The sequence below is a fragment of the Aedes albopictus genome, chromosome 2, assembly GCF_035046485.1.
Source record: "Aedes albopictus strain Foshan chromosome 2, AalbF5, whole genome shotgun sequence".
Lineage (NCBI taxonomy): Eukaryota > Metazoa > Arthropoda > Insecta > Diptera > Culicidae > Aedes > Aedes albopictus.
Genome location: NC_085137.1, coordinates 134,658,080 through 134,675,679, shown reverse-complemented (window position 1 = coordinate 134,675,679; position 17,600 = coordinate 134,658,080). Strand labels below are relative to the sequence as shown.

Sequence of the window (17,600 nt, the reverse complement as noted above, 5' to 3'; positions counted from 1 at the left end):
TAAATAACACATTTTATTATGCTGTTGTTATTCTCTTCTGCTCGGGTATCCGGCATCGGAACCGCCTGGAGATCAACCGGGATAAACTCTAGAAGCCAAATATCATAGAGAAAACGAGCTTGCCTCGCACTATTTCCATATATGTTGGAATTGTGTTCAATAACAAATCCGAAAATCAAAATAAAAATAGAGTTGCAAAATTTTAAATAAACATGCGGTGTAAGGTGACCAGTTTGACAAATTAAAAATTTACCCCGGTAATACAACGGTGTCACGCGGAGATAGGGACAAGAGCTACTGGATAGGAGATAACTGTAATAGATCTCAATGGGATCTGAATTACGCAAAATACTCAGCCTTTACAGTGCTTCGGATGTGTTGAGATCCAAGGATCGGGTGTCTGGTTTTGCTGATTAATATTCATCTACAGGTACAACGTAAAGCACTAGCAAATCACAGGATCCTTCAAATTCCTGTACTTTGCACAAACTATGCCATTTTGAGTTTCATTCTGGGTCTTCTTTGACTTTTCAATAGAGTTGCAGATAGCTTCGACTATAACTTATCAAGAAACAAAAAAAAACAATTTTTAATAGGGAACGAAACCAATTTGGCAAGTTGTCATATTTTGAGCATTTCCGATAATAGCACTAGTTTACAAAATAAAATGAAAGTTGTGAACTTCTGTCAACGACCAACATTTTTGAAGCATAATTTAGCGCTGATTTCGAGAAACCGTGCTTCAAAAAAATTAAAGTAGAACAGTTTTTGAGTATGAGTTCAATATCGAATTTTACAACTTTTTAAAATATGGATTTAATATAATTCAAATATCCTGCGTTTTGTTGAACCAATTTTAATTTTTTTTCCATAAATTAAAAGCGGAATATAATACCATTCGATCATCTGAATGCAGGTTTTGCGTCAGATTGATGAAATTCAAAATATTGGCGAGTTTTGGGGACGATCTCCTTAAATTTTAGCAAAGTTTCCAAAAAAATATGAAGAAATGTATTTTTCTCAATTAGAAAAATACAATTTAAAAATTCTTTCTCAACGTTTTTTTGACATATCATATGTAGGCGAGTTACAGTAAAAAATTCAGCTCAATCGGAGTATTGATTACGGAGAATGAGATGTGTGAAGTGAGCGACTTTGTTTAAAAATAGAACAAAAATCGATTTCAAATCATCAACCTTGTATGGAAAGTCGAAAAAAAATCCGCTCTACTGTAATTTTTTTTCTTTGCGTTTTCGAACTCAGGGCATGATTCTACACCAAAAATGATCATCAGCTTACCGAGTTCAAAAATGCTGTAAACTAGTATAATTAGTCAATGTTATACCAATTGACTTGCATTTTTGTTCGCGGCTAGCAACATTACATATCTCACCATGAACAAAAAATTATGTCCATTGGTATAAAATTGACTGAGCGGAAATTGAAGTAGAGAAAGGAAGGAAAGTGAAAAATATGAAGCCCTGCCTAAATCCTTCGTGTTTATTATTTCGAAGAGATGTTAATTGTAAACAAGAAAAACATTACCTTGACCAGTATTTTTCTGATACTACATTTTATTTTTACTTGAAATTCAATGGTTTATGTGAAGCGGACCTGGTATGATGGTTAAAGCTCGTGAGTATCACGCTGAGGACCTGGGATCGACATCCACTCCCGACGAACTCACAAAATGTGAGTTCTTCTTTCGGAAGGGAAGTAAAACCGTGGGTCCCGAGATAAGCTAGCCCCGGCTTAAAATCTCGTTAATAACGGAAAAAGAAAAATAGTTTATGTTAACACATGGGTGTAGGGGATGATTCCCTTTAAAAGCATAATGCTTCCATTTTCATCCTTCTTTGATTCTAAGTGCTGTTTTCATGGAGTTACATTGAATGTGCTGATTACTTCTTCTGGGATGTTGCAATTTTCATAGATGTTCTTCTTTGCTTGAATAACTGTAATGGTGTTTGTAATATTATCTGAAAGAAAAATATATGGGTGAAATAGTGTAAACCTGCAAGTAATAATAATAATAATAATGTACTTACACGTTTTACCAAGTACTACAGAATTAAACTCAGAATTACCAACGCGAATCACCAAATCTCGCGGAGCATCAGTAAACTCCAATGTGCTTCCATCATCGGACACCGTCAAAGTTAGCGTCGCTCCCAGATATCTTACACCTTTAATGGTTAACCTTTTCGTACCCGTCGGCGGCTTCGGCTTCTGTATCTCCAACCGATCCAAAAATAGCCTTACCCCTCCGAATCCATTGATCACCGCTTGTAGAAACCCTCCTGCCCCGGTGATGAAGTTGGTAGCCCCCTGAAGGCCCTGCTCAACCTCACTCCACACGTAGAACGGCTCACGGACGTACTTTTTATAGCTCCGATCGAACAGTTGCGAACCTTTCTCCCGTTCGCCCAAATCCAGATGGTTGATGGCATGCATGGCCCAGGTCATTGCCGGCCCCGACCGTCGGGTGACGGATTCGTAAAACCGCAAATCATTGCTCCTGGTGGAGGCATTCATGCCGGGGTATTGTAACGGATAGCCCAGCAGCACGGTGTCCGCCTGTTTGATCACGGTCCCCAATCGGTAGCCTTCGAACTGGGGATGATAGTCATTTTCGGTGTCATAAAGCAGCTTTAGGTGCTGCGCTAGGGCGGTCCAATTGGTCGTCGCGGGGCAAGGTGGCGCCACCACGCCTTTGTCCAGGCCTATCGGATTGGTTTTATTGCCGCCGCCGTTATCGACACTATTGTCGTCGTCGTCGTCGTGGCCGTGGAAGAAATCGTCGTCATCGCCAACGCCAACGTTGCCGGTGCTACACAGGCAGCTCGCCAAGCTGTAATGATGGGATTAGTGAAGGGCCTCTCTCGGAAATCTTAATATGATCATAATATTTAGACGCGCGGGAACGTGACATCATGGGATGGTGAGTCGCGTAAAGCGAATGGAAAGATGAATGACGGTGTGTCGTACAATTCCCACCGCTTTGCTGTTGCAGATGGGTGACATGAGAACGATGTTGATTATGATGCATAGCATGACTGATGCTTGATGGCGGGTAAAGCGATGATCATACTATGTGGTAGAATGTTTGATATGAGATGGGGAACCCAGGGATGCCAAGTTATTTTTCAAAACTCCAAAATGTTATCTACAATCAAGTTTTCTTCTCTTTGCAGAAATTATGTACGTAGGTAATATAAAATGACTTTGAGTAAATACATCATTGCTAGGCTGACCAGATAGTAACAATATAAAAACGGGACATATGAGCATAAAATACGGGACATACAAAATGTTTAATACTGAAATTATAAAATGTTTCATATTCACATTAGGGAACGATTATGTTTGAAATGTTCTCCAATGTTCTCAAATGTTATCTTTGAAATTATGTTAAAAGATAACGCAATAAACATTATTGCTTTACTACAGAAGAATAAGCCGCTCTTCAACTTGATTTTTAACATTTTGGCTGAATAAGCTGTTATTCAGCTGTCAATGTTACTTGAGAAGGAATCAAGTGATCGAGTGATTAAAAAGTTAAAGCGTGCAAAAGTTAAATAATTGTAAAACAAAGGAAAGACAAAGAAATTATATGCAACTCGGATTTTGACGGCTACGCAGTCTTGTTAAATCAAAACGAGTTGTTATCTAACCAGACGTATCGCCAAATTCCGAGTTGCACAGAATACAGTCGATTCTCCCCCATCTACAAATTATATGTTTTTTCCGTAGTATTAAAAAAAATATGTTCAACAAACTTCTAAGAAACTTAATTTTCAAGACAATTGAAGATAGTAAGATTTATAACCAGTTAAAAAATAAAAGTTATCTTAGTTAGAGTCCAAATTACATTTTATTCATCGCCTCTTATTTCTATTATTTTTGGCTATAACTTGGAGAAGCCATTTTTATGTGATTTAAAACCATAAAAGCACACGAATCTAAATAACTTTTGAAATTTAAGTCGCACCAAAATAATCTGTCTCGGATTTATAATATTTTATTGTTTCTTAAATTTTTATGCAACTCAGGAATAACTGAAAATGCTATATACTCTGCATGTTTATTTTTGAATGTAATTATTTTATGATAGTCGTAGTTTGGTCCATTGTTATTTTTTCCTTTATATTTATGGGCAACTATTTTGGGACACTAGTATAAGATTCTTTCAATAAATCTTTTCATTTTTCGTATTTTAAGTCTGAAATTCCTAATCACATGAAAAGTGTTGATGTCAAAAAAGCTTCCGATAAATCACATTATTGGAATGATTACACTAGTTTACAAAATAAAACGAAAGTCGTGAACTACTGTCAACGACCAAAATTTTTGAAGCATAATTTAGCGCTGATTTCGAATCCGAGCTTCAAAAAATTTTAAGTAGAACAGTTTTTTAGTTTTAGCTCAATATCGAGTTTTACAACTTTTTAAAATATAGAATTTAATGAAATTCAAATATCTTGCGTTTTGTTCAACCAATTTTAAATCTTTTTCCATAAATTAAAAGCTGAATATAATACCATTCGATCATCTGAATGCAGGTTTTGCGTCAGATTGATGATATTCAAGATATTTGCGAGTTTTGGGGACGATCTCCTTAAATTTTAGCAAAATTTCCAAAAATATATGAAGAATTGTATTTTTTTCAATGAGAAAAAAACAATTTAAAAATTCTTTCTCAACATTTATTTGACATATCATATGTAGGCGAGTTACAGTAAAAAAATTAGCTAAATCGAAGCATGGATTACGGAGACTGAGATGTTTGAAGTGAGCGACATTGCTTAAAAATAGAACAAAAATCGATTTCAAATCATCAACCTTGTATGGAAAGTCGAAAAAAAATCCGCTCTACTGTAATTTTTTTCCTTCGTGTTTTCGAATTCAGGGCATGATTCTACACCAAAAACGATCATCAACTAACCGAGTTCAAAAATGCTGTAAACTAGTGTTATTTAATCCCTTTCTGCATGACTTTAAAATTTACATTAACCTTTCAGGACGCGCGCCATGAAGCAACCGAAACTGCACCGCGCTCGCACTGTATACGACGAGCGAGGTTTTTTGGTCGTGCTGTACTTTGTACAACAGCACACGTCCTAAAGGGTTAAAAAAGATTCGTTGACTTAGAAAAAATGGAGAATTTAACATTTTATTCTAGTGAATTCCTGTGGAATTGCTGAGGAGTCTAAAGGGTATATTCTAATAAAATACAAAATTATGGCTTAACACTTCACAAACTACATTTTAAACTTGTAGAGAATTTGAATAAAAGCACGAAAAACCTTTTGAAATGTAAATTTGAGTAAGCTTTTAGGTTATATTTCTGATACTTTATATCATTAATATTAGACTCAAAATTTTAACAGGATGAACCTTTACTTCTTAATCAAGAAATATCTGTTTCATAATAAACAATAATAATTATTATTAAATATTTGTTTCATTGAAAAGAGGAATGATAGGAAAATATTTCGAAACATTATCTTAATAGGCTAAACTTATTTTTTTTTTATGTTAACACTCGTTTCCTGAAAAATACGGGACATTTTGACCTTTTTCCACAATACGACGGGACAACCCTAAAAGGTCTTAAAAACGGTACTGTCCCGTTGAATACGGGACGTATGGTCAGCCTAATCATTGCTCTTCATTCATTGATTGATTTTACATCTTTTAAAATATTGAATCTCGTCATGCTGAATTTAGCTTAGTTTGTGACTGCGCTAATTCAAACTCGATCACGCCCAACACTCGGCGGATCAACTACTTCAGGCCCACCCAGGGGTAGAGAGAGGGAAACTGCGCACGCAGCTCCAGCGTGGAATCTCTGATCCATGCCCCGGCTTGCCTGCCGGTGGACGGAGCGTGGTTGATGAGGGCCTTCAACCAAAAAAGAGAAGAGCCGTTCGCGATCGAAGTGACTGAGCTTGACAAGATAATCGACTTTGCGTCCACAAAGTCTAACATAAGTAAGGACCTGAAAACGGCTCTGTTGAAACTTCGTAAGTCGATGGACGATGCCAAGCAGTATTACTGCAGGAGCGGCGGAACCAGTGAAAGTAAAGGTTACGAAGTCTACCCAGACGGAGGCCTTGCTTTAGCAGGAACTCCAAAAGGTGTGGCGGATGCGACTGCTTGTGATAAGCACTCGCAGAAGCGGGTAAGGCAGCCGTCAGGTGAGGAGCTGTCTGGCGGTGCCCGTAAGGCTAAGAAAATACTGATCCCGAAGGTCGGCAGTAATGCTGGCAAGTCGGAACCCTGCCAGGCGTCCCGAAAAGCTGAGAAGTGTGAGCTTAGAAAGGCTGGCCTGTCCTGGATGGAAGGAAACAGGGGGTTGCGACCGTTGTTAGGCCCTCAGAGAATAGGGTGAACCAGAAGAAGAAGAGGAAGAAGAAACCGCAGGTCAAAGAGAACTGGGCCGCCAAACCAAGAAGGCGTAAGGCGAGTAAGGCGACGCGCTCGTTATCAAGACCGAACAGTCTAAGTACTCGGACGTCTTGAAGGTGATGCGAAGCGATGCCAAGCTCGTCGATCTGGGAGCCGACGTGCGCTGTATCAGACGTACTCGTACGGGTGAGATAATCTTCGAGCTGAAGCACGACAAGGAACGCAAGGGCGCCGCCTACAAAAGTTTGGCGGAAGAGGTCCTTGACGAAAGGGTAGAGGTGAGGGCTCTTACAGCAAAGGCGACTCTGAAGGTAAAAAATTTAGACTAGGTTAACGAAGTGGAAGAGTTCGTCACGGCACTGCGGCAACAGTGAGACGTGCAGGTGGCCACCGCATCCGTTCGGCTATGGAAGGGTCCGACAGGGATACAGGTAGCCTTGGTTCGGCTACCTGTAATGGACGTTAAAAAGTCCGTGAAAGTAGGGAGAATCAAGGTAGGCTGGTGTGTATGTCATCTGACCTTCCACGAGCCACCGAAGGTTTGTTTTAGGTATCTGGAACCAGGCCACATTTCATGGGACTGCAAAGGCCCTGACAGGAGTTGCGGCGCCGAAGGCCGTGAGGCACTAGGCTGCACGAGTCCACCCATTTGTCTGATTTGAACCGGAAAATCCGTGAAAAACAGGCACCCAACGGGTGCCCAGCCTTCAAGAAAGCCGCAGTGAACAAACCATAGTGCAGCTGAACCTGAACCACTGTGACGGGGCTCAGGAACTGCTTCGTCAGGCGGTTTCTGAGTGGGGGACGGATATCGCAATCATAGCGGACCCATTACCGAGTACCCGCCGGCAACGGAAACAGGGTCGCGGATGAGCCCACATAAATGGTGGCGTTATGGACGACGGATAAATGCTTCGTCCAGGTGTTGGTGCCTACTACTGACGAGGGCATCGTGGTCGCCATAGTAAACGGGGTTTTCTTCAGTAGCTGTTATGTGCCTCCACGGTGGTCGATCGAGCAGTTTATGCAAATGCTGGCCAAGATGACAGCGCGAAGGACAGTTGTAATAGCAAGTGACTTCAATATCTGGGTCATGGAATGGGAAAGCCATTTTACGAACCAGCGGAGTCAGATCCTGGTAGAGACAATACTGGCAATACTAGATGTCGACCTGGTTAATGTCAGTACCAAGAGCACCTTTAGTCGGAACAATGAGTCGATAATTGACGTAACTTTTTGTAGTCCTGGCCTAACAGCCTGCTTCGAGGATCTCGGTCAGAGTGCCAATGTTAATCCGTGGGGTGATGGCCAAGATGAGAGGTGTAATGGCTCCTACACAGCAATCTCCAGAGATGTTGGAGGGGATCATCGAGGGGCTTTTCCCGCGTCATGATTCTAGCCCTTGGTCTCCTTTCGTAGGACAGCCGGGGACTGGGGCTGGCAATGAGGAGAGGGTCACCGAAGTGGAACTTGCGGGGATAGCAAAGTCCCTTAGCGTAGGTAAGGCCCTAGGTTCGGACCGAGTTCCAAACCTGGCCTTAAAAGTAGTTTTTGTAGGGGCTCCCGGGATGTTCAGGTCTGCTATGCAGAAATGCCTGCACGAGGGAGTTTTCCCAGAAGTATGGAAGAGGCAGACGCTGGTTCTATTGCCAAAGGCGGGAAACCACCCGGAGACCCGGCGGCATATAGACCAATATGCTTGATTGACACGACGGGGAAGGTGCTCGAAAAGATCATCCTCAATAGAATGTTGAGGTTCACCGAGGGCGAAAATGGTCTTTCGAGCAACCAGTACGGCTTCCGGAAGGGGAGGTCCACAGTAGACGCTATCTTGTCGGTTACAAAAACCACCGAGAAAGCACTCGAGCCTAAGAGGAGGGGAATTCGCTTTTGCGCGGATGTAAAGAATGCGTTTAATAGCGCCAGCTGGTCTGCTATTGCCGATGCGGTCTTGCGTCTGGGGATACCGGAGTACTTGTACAAGATTCTCGGAAGTTACTTTCAGAATCGTGTACTAGTCTACGACACGGAGGTGGATCGGAAGTGCTTTCACATAACCTCAGGAGTCCCGCAAGGTTCCATCCTGGGTCCGGTGTTATGGAATGTCATGTACGACGAGGTGTTGAGGTTGGAGTACCCAGTGGGAGTGGTGAGTGTCGGATTTGCCGACGACATTACGCTCGAAGTCTACGGTGAACCGATCGAGGAGGTGAAGTTGACTACCGACCACTCGATCAAGGTTGTGGAGGCGTGGATGCGATCCAGGAAACTGGAGCTGGCTCACCACAATACAGAGGTGACGGTTGTTAACAACCGGAAGTCGGAGCAACAGACGGAGATCAGTGTAGGAGAGTGCACTATCCTGTCAAAGCCTTCCGTCAAACACTTGGGCGTGATGATCGACGATAAGCTTACCTTCGGTAGCCACGTCTATTATGCCTGTAAAAGAGCCTCCACAGCTATTGCGGTACTGTCCCGGATGATGTCCAATAGCTCTGCGGTGTACGCCAGTAAGCGCAAGCTTCTGGCTAGTGTTGCTACGTCCACACTTAGGCATGGCGGCCCGGCATGGGGCACCGCGCTAAGTACTAAATGTCTAAATGCTACCGACGGAAGCTGTAAAGCACTTACAGGCTTTATGTGCCTGAGGGTTGCGAGCGCCGTACAGTGTCACACGACGCTCTCTGCGTCATTACTGGTATGGTGCCTATCAGCATTCTTATCAGTGAGGACATGGAGTGCTTCGATGTGCGCGGCACAAGAGGCATACGCAGGACTGCCAGGATGGCCTCTATGGTCAAATGGCAGCGCGCGTGGGACAGTTCCACCAAAGGAAGGTGGACCCATAGGTTGATACCGAGGGTAGATAGTTGGATTAATAGGCGCCATGTGGATGTTACACTCTACCTGACACAGGTCCTTACAGGTCATGGTTGCTTCCGACAGTATCTACACCGTTTCGGGCATGCGGATTCTCCCGAATGCCCAGTGTACAATGGTTTAGAGGAAACGGCGGAACACGTTTTGTTCGTGTGCCCGCGTTTTTGCACAATGCGTGACCGCATGCTTGCCACATGCGGGGAGGACTCAAACCCGGACAACTTGGTCCAGAGGATGTGTAGGGATGAGTTTGGCTGGAACGCCGTTTCAACGGCTATCACCCATATCGTCTGGGAGCTACAGAGGAGGTGGCGCGTGGACTCGGAGAATGGCTAGTTCAGATGCAGTACAAGAGGTGCTCCAGGGGTTCGGAGTCGGTTTCGTACCGGTGCCCTGCGGTCGAGATCGACCCTTACAGCGATTAAGTGGCCGCGGAGAGGAAGTCCCGGTAGCGGTGCTGTCGTGGCATCGGTCTACTGGGTTGGATCCGAGCCCGCGGTTGGAAAGGGGTCCCCGGCAAGGGTCGGGGCAGGTGGAGACCCTGCTGTCAGCAACCTTCTGGTGCAGCTGATAGGGCCTGAAGGGTAGTGATACCCTTGCCTTCAGCAGGTCAGATCGGGTTGAGCGTGGGCATCAGTTCTTGATGTCTGCAAAGCAGTTGGGCGCGGGCGGGGTTGGCCCTGCCCGCCTTCCGAGGACAAAGGGAGTGGCGAGGAACACTCGGGAAACTGGCTAAGGGCCAGCATGTTACCGTGATGGACTCTCCAGAGCGAGTCATCGATGTTCGTTGCTGCTAGGCAACGCAGCTAACCTTGAGGGTGCGATGTGCACTAGCCCCTCTCTGATGCAATACCTTCTTGGTGGTTCCGGAGAGACGTAGGGTTTGGCGACCATAGGAATGGTTTAGAGGGTACGAGGAGAGAGTACCCAAGCAACCAAAAGTTCGGATTCCACTTGGAGAACGAACTCAGAAGTTCAAGTTCGGTTCAATTCCAGGTTTCGTTGAACTTAATTCTCCAAAAAGTTACTCTTGTATTGTTTATGAACTTGGAAGTACATGTACAAGCTTTTGACTTCTCTTCAAAACGACATTAAAGTCGAAAAAAGGTTCAAAAAGAACTTATGTTGAACTTTAAAACAGAGTTCAATCAAATATTGACCGAACTCATGTTGAACTTTTGCGTGCCTTTAAAATTCAAATATAGTTCATTTGAACATATTCCAACAACTTGAAATCATCCGTTCCGAACTTGTTTCGAACTTGTTTTGAACTTACTACTGAAAGTTCGGATAAATATTAACCGTACCAAAAGTGAACTTCACTTGAACTTCGGCGACAGCGGGGCCGGGGAGAAGTTCTCATTCAATTAAATCACTCGGAAATCGAGCCCAGCAGCCACAGCTTGTGTTAATTTCACAAGTACACTTTGTTCCACTATAATATTTGAACGTACTTACTTGTAATCAACGCAAAGGATCCGTGTGGCTCAAAGGCTCCCCCCGCAGTGGAAAACTGTTCCCCCCAGGATGCCGCCGGGGGTTTTTCGGCTGCGCACAAAAATTTTCCAGCTTTGCTGGATGTTTTCACACCCGTCTCACTTGTCACTGCAGCGCACCGGTAATCGACGCAATCGTATTCACCGAAAACCAAGCTGAAAACTTATAATCTTTTCTTGAAGACGATACACTGGCCTTAATTTATTGCTTTGCACTGCGAACCACAACAAACTGAAAATGTCAAACTGCGTAAGTTCACAAGAAGTTCCACGTGAACTTCTTTCGAACTTTCGACTTCAAAAACTATTCCAAGTTCAGGGAAAGTTCACACGCGAACCTGATTGAGCTCTACTATATGATACCAGCACATTGAGTAAAATCTCACAGTGCATAACAACACATACATGGAGTAGTGGTTAGGCACCGACTTTCAACGAGGAGATCCCGAGTTCAAATCTCAGTAAGTAAAAAACATCAAACATTATTTCAAGGTATTAGTCAATTTGGATTCCACATGAACTAATGGTTCTTAATAATAAATTACTTTTGAGGACTAAACATTTTTTTTTAATTTTTTCGAAGTTTATTTTTAAGCTGAATAGCGTTCCTTTCAGCGACACAAGTGTACTTTTTGTGAACTGAAGTTCGGTTAATTACTTAAAAAGTGAGCTGAATAGAATGCTATTCATATACCTTCGAATAGCTGATTAAGCCCAAACATGCTATTTTATCCGAACTTTTGGTTGCTTGGGTAGTCCTGGCTTTTACTTTTGTTGTAGAAGACGGCCTCAATCCCACACTACCCTAACCTTCCTGTTAGGGTGTCTGTTGAGCAGATTATCCCCCTATGGTTTAGATGAAAAAAAAAACCCGCGATTGACCCGTGCTAGCGGAATTGCACAGATAACCAATAGATGCGGTTTGGCGTCAGCACACCATCCTTAATCCTCCTTTGTCATTAGGGTCATTTTTGACTCAAACCGTACACGTTAGCGAGCTGCTGCCAACGTGATGCAAAATAAAGGTTTATGTACGCATTCTGAGTGTTCAAACTTTATTGGGTGACTAGCGGCGTCGGCCACATCCTCATGGTCAAGTATGGTGACCACTAATTTAATTTAACCCTCAGAAGCCCAAATAATGACCAACCAACAACCACAAAAACAGATAATTTAGGACGAAAACGGTAGACTAGACTAAGTAAGATTAGCATAAGAACTTCATAAGTTATGTTGTGATCAACCAAAGGCCTCCTTTCTAAAAATAGTTTTGCCCTTGAAAAAGGCCACATCTCACGGCTGAAACGCCGGGCAGAATAAAATAAATCGTTTGATTTTCAAAAGACTGAGAGTGTCAAATTCCTCCGATCAACATAAATCCAGTCGTTCGCCAAGAACAGATTGAAATAAGAAATATGTTATGGTAACTTTTCGTTATACAAAGCTACAATTTGTAATCTATTGTGTCCAGTAAGTCTTCTTAAAGTTCAATAGACAGTATCCGTCGATTGATTGATTTGTCTTTATTAAAGAGACTTTCAGCCCTTGGCTGGTTCGTCTCTAGTATCCGTCGAGATATCCTTCATTCATGTTTCATTATACATAGTTAGGATTTGTAATCTATCATGTCCAGTATTTTTTTTTCTGGAAGTTCAATAGACAGTATCAGATAAATCGGGGTATTTTAGGTCATCCAAACTGTTCTTGAGTTTGAATCCTAAAGTCTATGGGTGTAATGATAACTTTTTTCGTTATACAAAGCTACAATTTATAATCTATCATGTCCAGAAAGTCTTCTAAAAATTCAATAGATAGTATCAGATCAGTCGGGATATCCTAGGCGATCCAAACTGTTCTTGAGTTTAGATTCTAAAGTCTACGGGTATAACGGTAATTTTATTCATTACACAGAGCTACGATTTGCAATCTATCATGTCCAGTAAATCTTCTGAATGTTCACTGGACATCATCAGATCAGCTGGGGCCATCCAAACTTTTATGATGTTTAAAATCTAGCATCTACAAAAATTGAAGTTTCTGTATTAGATACATTGAGTTGAGTTGCTAATATATTATAAGACGAGCTTGGTGGTCTAGTGGCTACCGCTTCTGATTCATATGCAGAAGGTCCTGGGTTCAATCCCTGGCTCGTCCCTTTCCTCCTACTTTGTATCTTTCTATCTACTTTCTCTCTCACTCTTCCTCTCTCCTACATATACATCTTATGTATATTCGTATGTTCGTAGCGATCGCTAGAACCAGAAACTGATTGAAAAAAAAAGTCGTTTCCCTTCCTTCCAACTTTCATCACAGCACAGTGTCAATCTATCATATAACGCCTGCAAGTTATGCAACCAAGCGGACTGTGCCGCTTCACAGTAATCTCCACACAATCTATCGCTTTACGCCTGGCATCCTTGCACCAATGCATGATCCATATGCCAAAAATAAAAACATTTCCCACCAACACCCCAACATCCGCATGACCTTGTGCAGGCGCAGAGGATTCAACGGCCTGCACTCAGACAAATAACCTTAAGATTTCCATAAGGCCCAACTTATGAAACGGCCTTTAAATAATTAAATAATGATTCGGATGAATTTCATAAGGTCACTCTATGACGTAAAATCGTCTCACAGCTTGGCTTTTATTCACGTTTAGCAACGTGATATTATCAAGCGTCGGTAGCCGTGTGGATAAAACACGGGGTCAGTGATCCCCCGACGTTCATGGATCGAATCCAGTCTGCATCATCTTTAGATTTTTTTGTTCTTTTTATAATTTTATCTTATGACATTTGTCATAGCAAGCACGATCAATTTTCATAAGGTATTCTTATGGCATCCATAAGAATTAGTTATAGCAAATTTTCATAAGGTATTTCGATGAATTTCGCTAGTTTTTTTTCGCTGAGTGTGATGTGGGCAAGCGATTGCAATCATTACTTCCCTCCCCTTCCCCATTGACCTGCAACCTGACGCAGCAGGCGCCATTGTCGCCTAAAAATACAAGACCACCACACTAAGGGGATTCAGGTGGCCAAAAATCGAAAATTGACTATTCAATTTGAGAATTACCTTCGGTAGTTGAAAGTAGACCACTTGGACCAGTAAACCCTAGAATATTAGTTTGCTAATCCCTATACTTATCGAGATATTGGTAGCAGAATGGGACCATTGCCGATTTTTAGTAAAACGATTGAAATGATCAACTCTACATATCTTTGGCTGAAATGAAAAATGTCATACTTTTAAAGTAGTTTTTAAAAGCTTGCTTATAAACCTTTCGTATGACGTACGAGACGTAGAAATGTCGATTGTAAAACTATTAAATGATACCACATTAAAAAAATCAAATTTGCTTCATACAGACCGTTTCATACAAAAAAAGTTTCGCAAAGTTTTGCTTCTGGATTACTTCTATGCCTTTGCTTAAGATCCCTGGGAGACATTGAAATCAAATTTAGCAGCTACTAGCTGCTATTCTGCAATTCCAAAGAAATTGTCGGCGATGATTGAGATATTACTATATAAAATCACCCTATTGGCCATTAAATACATCTGAGGAAACATTTGGTCGTCATGGCTGCTTTTCTCGGTAGATCAATCATAGTGTACTCTAAATCAGGTCTTGGATCTCTTAGCGAAGCGTGGTTTTACGAATTGGAATACATTTTGTAAATAGGAACAGAAATCCTTAAACGCCTAAAAGTATGCAATACCCTTATAATTTCATGCAGTTTGAAATTCTCTTGTCAAAACAACCTATTCAACATGTTTTGACATTTTTAGGCATAAAGCCTACGAAAAGGAGCAAGACATTATGAAATTGACGCGAAAATATTTTTGGCCACCTGTTTGTATGGAGCCGCCCCATAGTGCACCAACGCTCACATACTGAAGATGCCTGTTAGTCCCAAACAGTTACATATCTCATTGGTTCCTTGTGTGAGTGTAGCTGATCTGGCGATACTGGAGTTGCAACTGCGGGCGGTCAATCAAGCTCAAGCTCAAGCTCAAGTTGCTAATATATTATACTCACTAGAGCTCACCGAATATAATCAGAGACTATTGTAGGTATCGAGAGATATATAAAATATATAGAATACTAATTTTGAATGTTGATTTTGTTGGGTGTATGATTCTATTACTGCAGGATAATAAAAAGTGGTCTAAAAATAAATCTGGTCTAAAGCGTCGAAACAAGACAATGACAGGAAGCTGAAAGAGAGATAATGTGCAGAGTTTTGCCAGATGTGTGTGGGAGTGAGAAAGAAATAAAGAGAGTGTGTTGAAAGCCCGATTGTAAAAAAAAGGATCAGTTTTTGAGTGGTTGTGCTTCGAAGCAGTCGTGTGTTGCAGAGTATCTAAAGTGAAGCAGGAAAAAGTGAATTCGGCCGGTGCGTAGTGAAAAAAGGCCGGTGTGTTTGAGTTTGCTTGTGCTGGATAAAAAAAGAAATGGATTCCTACACAATCTTGTTTGGGTGTTTTCTTAGATATCGAGGGTGCCTTTGACAACGTGCCTTTCGATGCCATATTGGAAGCCGCACGGAGTCATGGTATATCTCCAATGATTTCCAATTGGATTCACCAAATGCTCAAAAACCGATATCTCTTCTCGACATTGCGTCTAGCAGGGATAAGGAAATTGAGTGTTTGTGGATGCCCCCAAGGGGGAGTCTTATCACCGCTTTTGTGGAATCTCGTAGCAGATACGCTATTGAGGCAACTCAATAATAGCGGTTTTCCTACTTATGGTTTTGCCGACGACTACCTAACATTGTTAGTTGGTATGTGCATCAGCACCCTTTTCGACCTGATGCAAAACGCCCTTCAGGCAGTTGAGGGTTGGTGTCGCCAATATGGCCTTTCGGTTAATCCGAGTAAAACATCTATTGTTCTTTTCACGGAAAGGCGAAACCGTAATGTCGTTCGACCTTTGCGTCTCTTTGATTCTGAAATCGATGTGACTGAACAGGTAAAGTACGTTGGAGTCATTCTTGATTCCAAGCTTTCCTGGACACCTCACATTGAGTTCAGAATCAAGAAAGCTTGTATGGCCTTCGGGCAATGCCGGCGTACTTTTGGTACAACTTGGGGTCTAAAACCCAAGTATATCAAATGGATTTACACAACTGTGGTTCGGCCAATATTGGCTTATGGATGTCTTGTGTGGTGGCAAAAGGGTGAAGTGAGAACGGTCCAATCCAATCGAGAGATTCACATTCTACTTAACCGGTAAGTCGTTCGTTGTTAGGACGGACTCAGAAGCCAATGAGTTCATTTTCGGAGATGGCATCAAGACAAGCAAGCGTTCAGTTACTAGAGCAGAAGCCTGGGCATTGCGATTGCAAGCGTACGACTTTGCTATAAAACGGATCCCTGGAAATATGAACATTGCGGATGCGCTGTCTCGTTTAATATCAAGATCGCAAGTCGATGAAGCTTTCGAAGAGGACGACGAAAAACATTTGCTCTATTCAATAGACATCGGGGCTATGAACATTACGTGGGAGAATATAGAACTGGAGTCAGAGAGAGACACACAGCTGATCGACGTGAGAGAAGCCATCGCAACGGGGGATTGGCCTGAGAGATACAGCCGATATGCTACACAATCCAAGGAACTTCGCGTTTTGGGATCGCTGGTCTTCAAAAATGACAAAGTCATTCTTCCGTCTGTGTTGCGTTCAACAGCAATGGCGGACGCCCATCAAGGTCACATTGGAAGCTCCGCTATGAAGAGAATTCTAAGGGATTACTTTTGGTGGCCGGGTATCAGTACCGATGTTGGTAATTTCGTTAAGAAATGTGAAACTTGCATGCTACACAATCCAAGGAACTTCGCGTTTTGGGATCGCTGGTCTTCAAAAATGACAAAGTCATTCTTCCGTCTGTGTTGCGTTCAACAGCAATGGCGGACGCCCATCAAGGTCACATTGGAAGCTCCGCTATGAAGAGAATTCTAAGGGATTACTTTTGGTGGCCGGGTATCAGTACCGATGTTGGTAATTTCGTTAAGAAATGTGAAACTTGCATCGTAATGTCAAGAAAGAATCCGCCTATTCCCCTTTCCAATCGTAAGCTTCCCGAAGGACCCTGGGAAATCATGCAGGTAGATTTCCTCACGGTTCAAGGTTGCGGGCACGGAGAATTCATGGTGTTAGTAGACACATATTCTCGATACATTTCGGTGATTGAGATGAAGTCTACCGATGCTAAAAACACCAATGAGGCATTGCAGAAGGTATTTTTCAACTGGGGTCTACCGCTGATAATACAGAGCGACAATGGACCCCCGTTTCAAAGCTCTATATGAATGGAATGAACCCTTATATGAGCTGTTTTCCCGTTCCGTGTACCCGTGTACTGGACTGATCGATGCAACACTCTAAATCTAATTTACACGAAAAATACAAAGTTATGAATATTATTCATTTGAAAACAAAATTTAGTGGCTTCCTTTGGTACATCAAGGTCTCGTAAATAGTATACATGGATATTCACAAGCGATTCTTTATATATGTATTATCGTCGCACCACCAAATCGAAATCGTCGCTAGAAGCACATGCGAAGTTGCAGCTGCGAAGTAAATTTGAATCTATTTTTTTCTGTTGCGCATCATTAAGCTAATTAAGAGCAACAATATGCACTAATCCAAATTGAGTTGCGACATTTCTATGTAGGTTAAAAATCAATTTTCGCACATTCGGTCTCTTTGTATTTCGATCAAAAGCATAATAAATCTACGACATCGGGATGCTTCTTTTCATAAGCCTACACAAAAAAAAAAATAAAAAATAAAAGATTCC

At 42.1% G+C, this 17,600-nt stretch overlaps 1 protein-coding gene across 1 annotated transcript in view; it reads right to left on the bottom strand.

Annotated features, from left to right (window-relative positions):
* Positions 1–841: 841 nt before the first annotated feature.
* Positions 842–17,600, bottom strand: part of LOC115255403 (protein-glucosylgalactosylhydroxylysine glucosidase-like) — a 71,088-nt gene continuing 54,329 nt past the window's right edge. Inside the window, exons 7-8 of the mRNA XM_029853472.2 lie at positions 2,049–2,851; positions 842–1,979 (exon numbers count right to left, since the gene is read on the bottom strand). Of these exons, the coding sequence (XP_029709332.1) occupies positions 1,876–1,979; positions 2,049–2,851 (907 nt within the window). The 3' untranslated portion in view covers positions 842–1,875. The remainder of the gene's footprint in view (positions 1,980–2,048; positions 2,852–17,600) is intronic.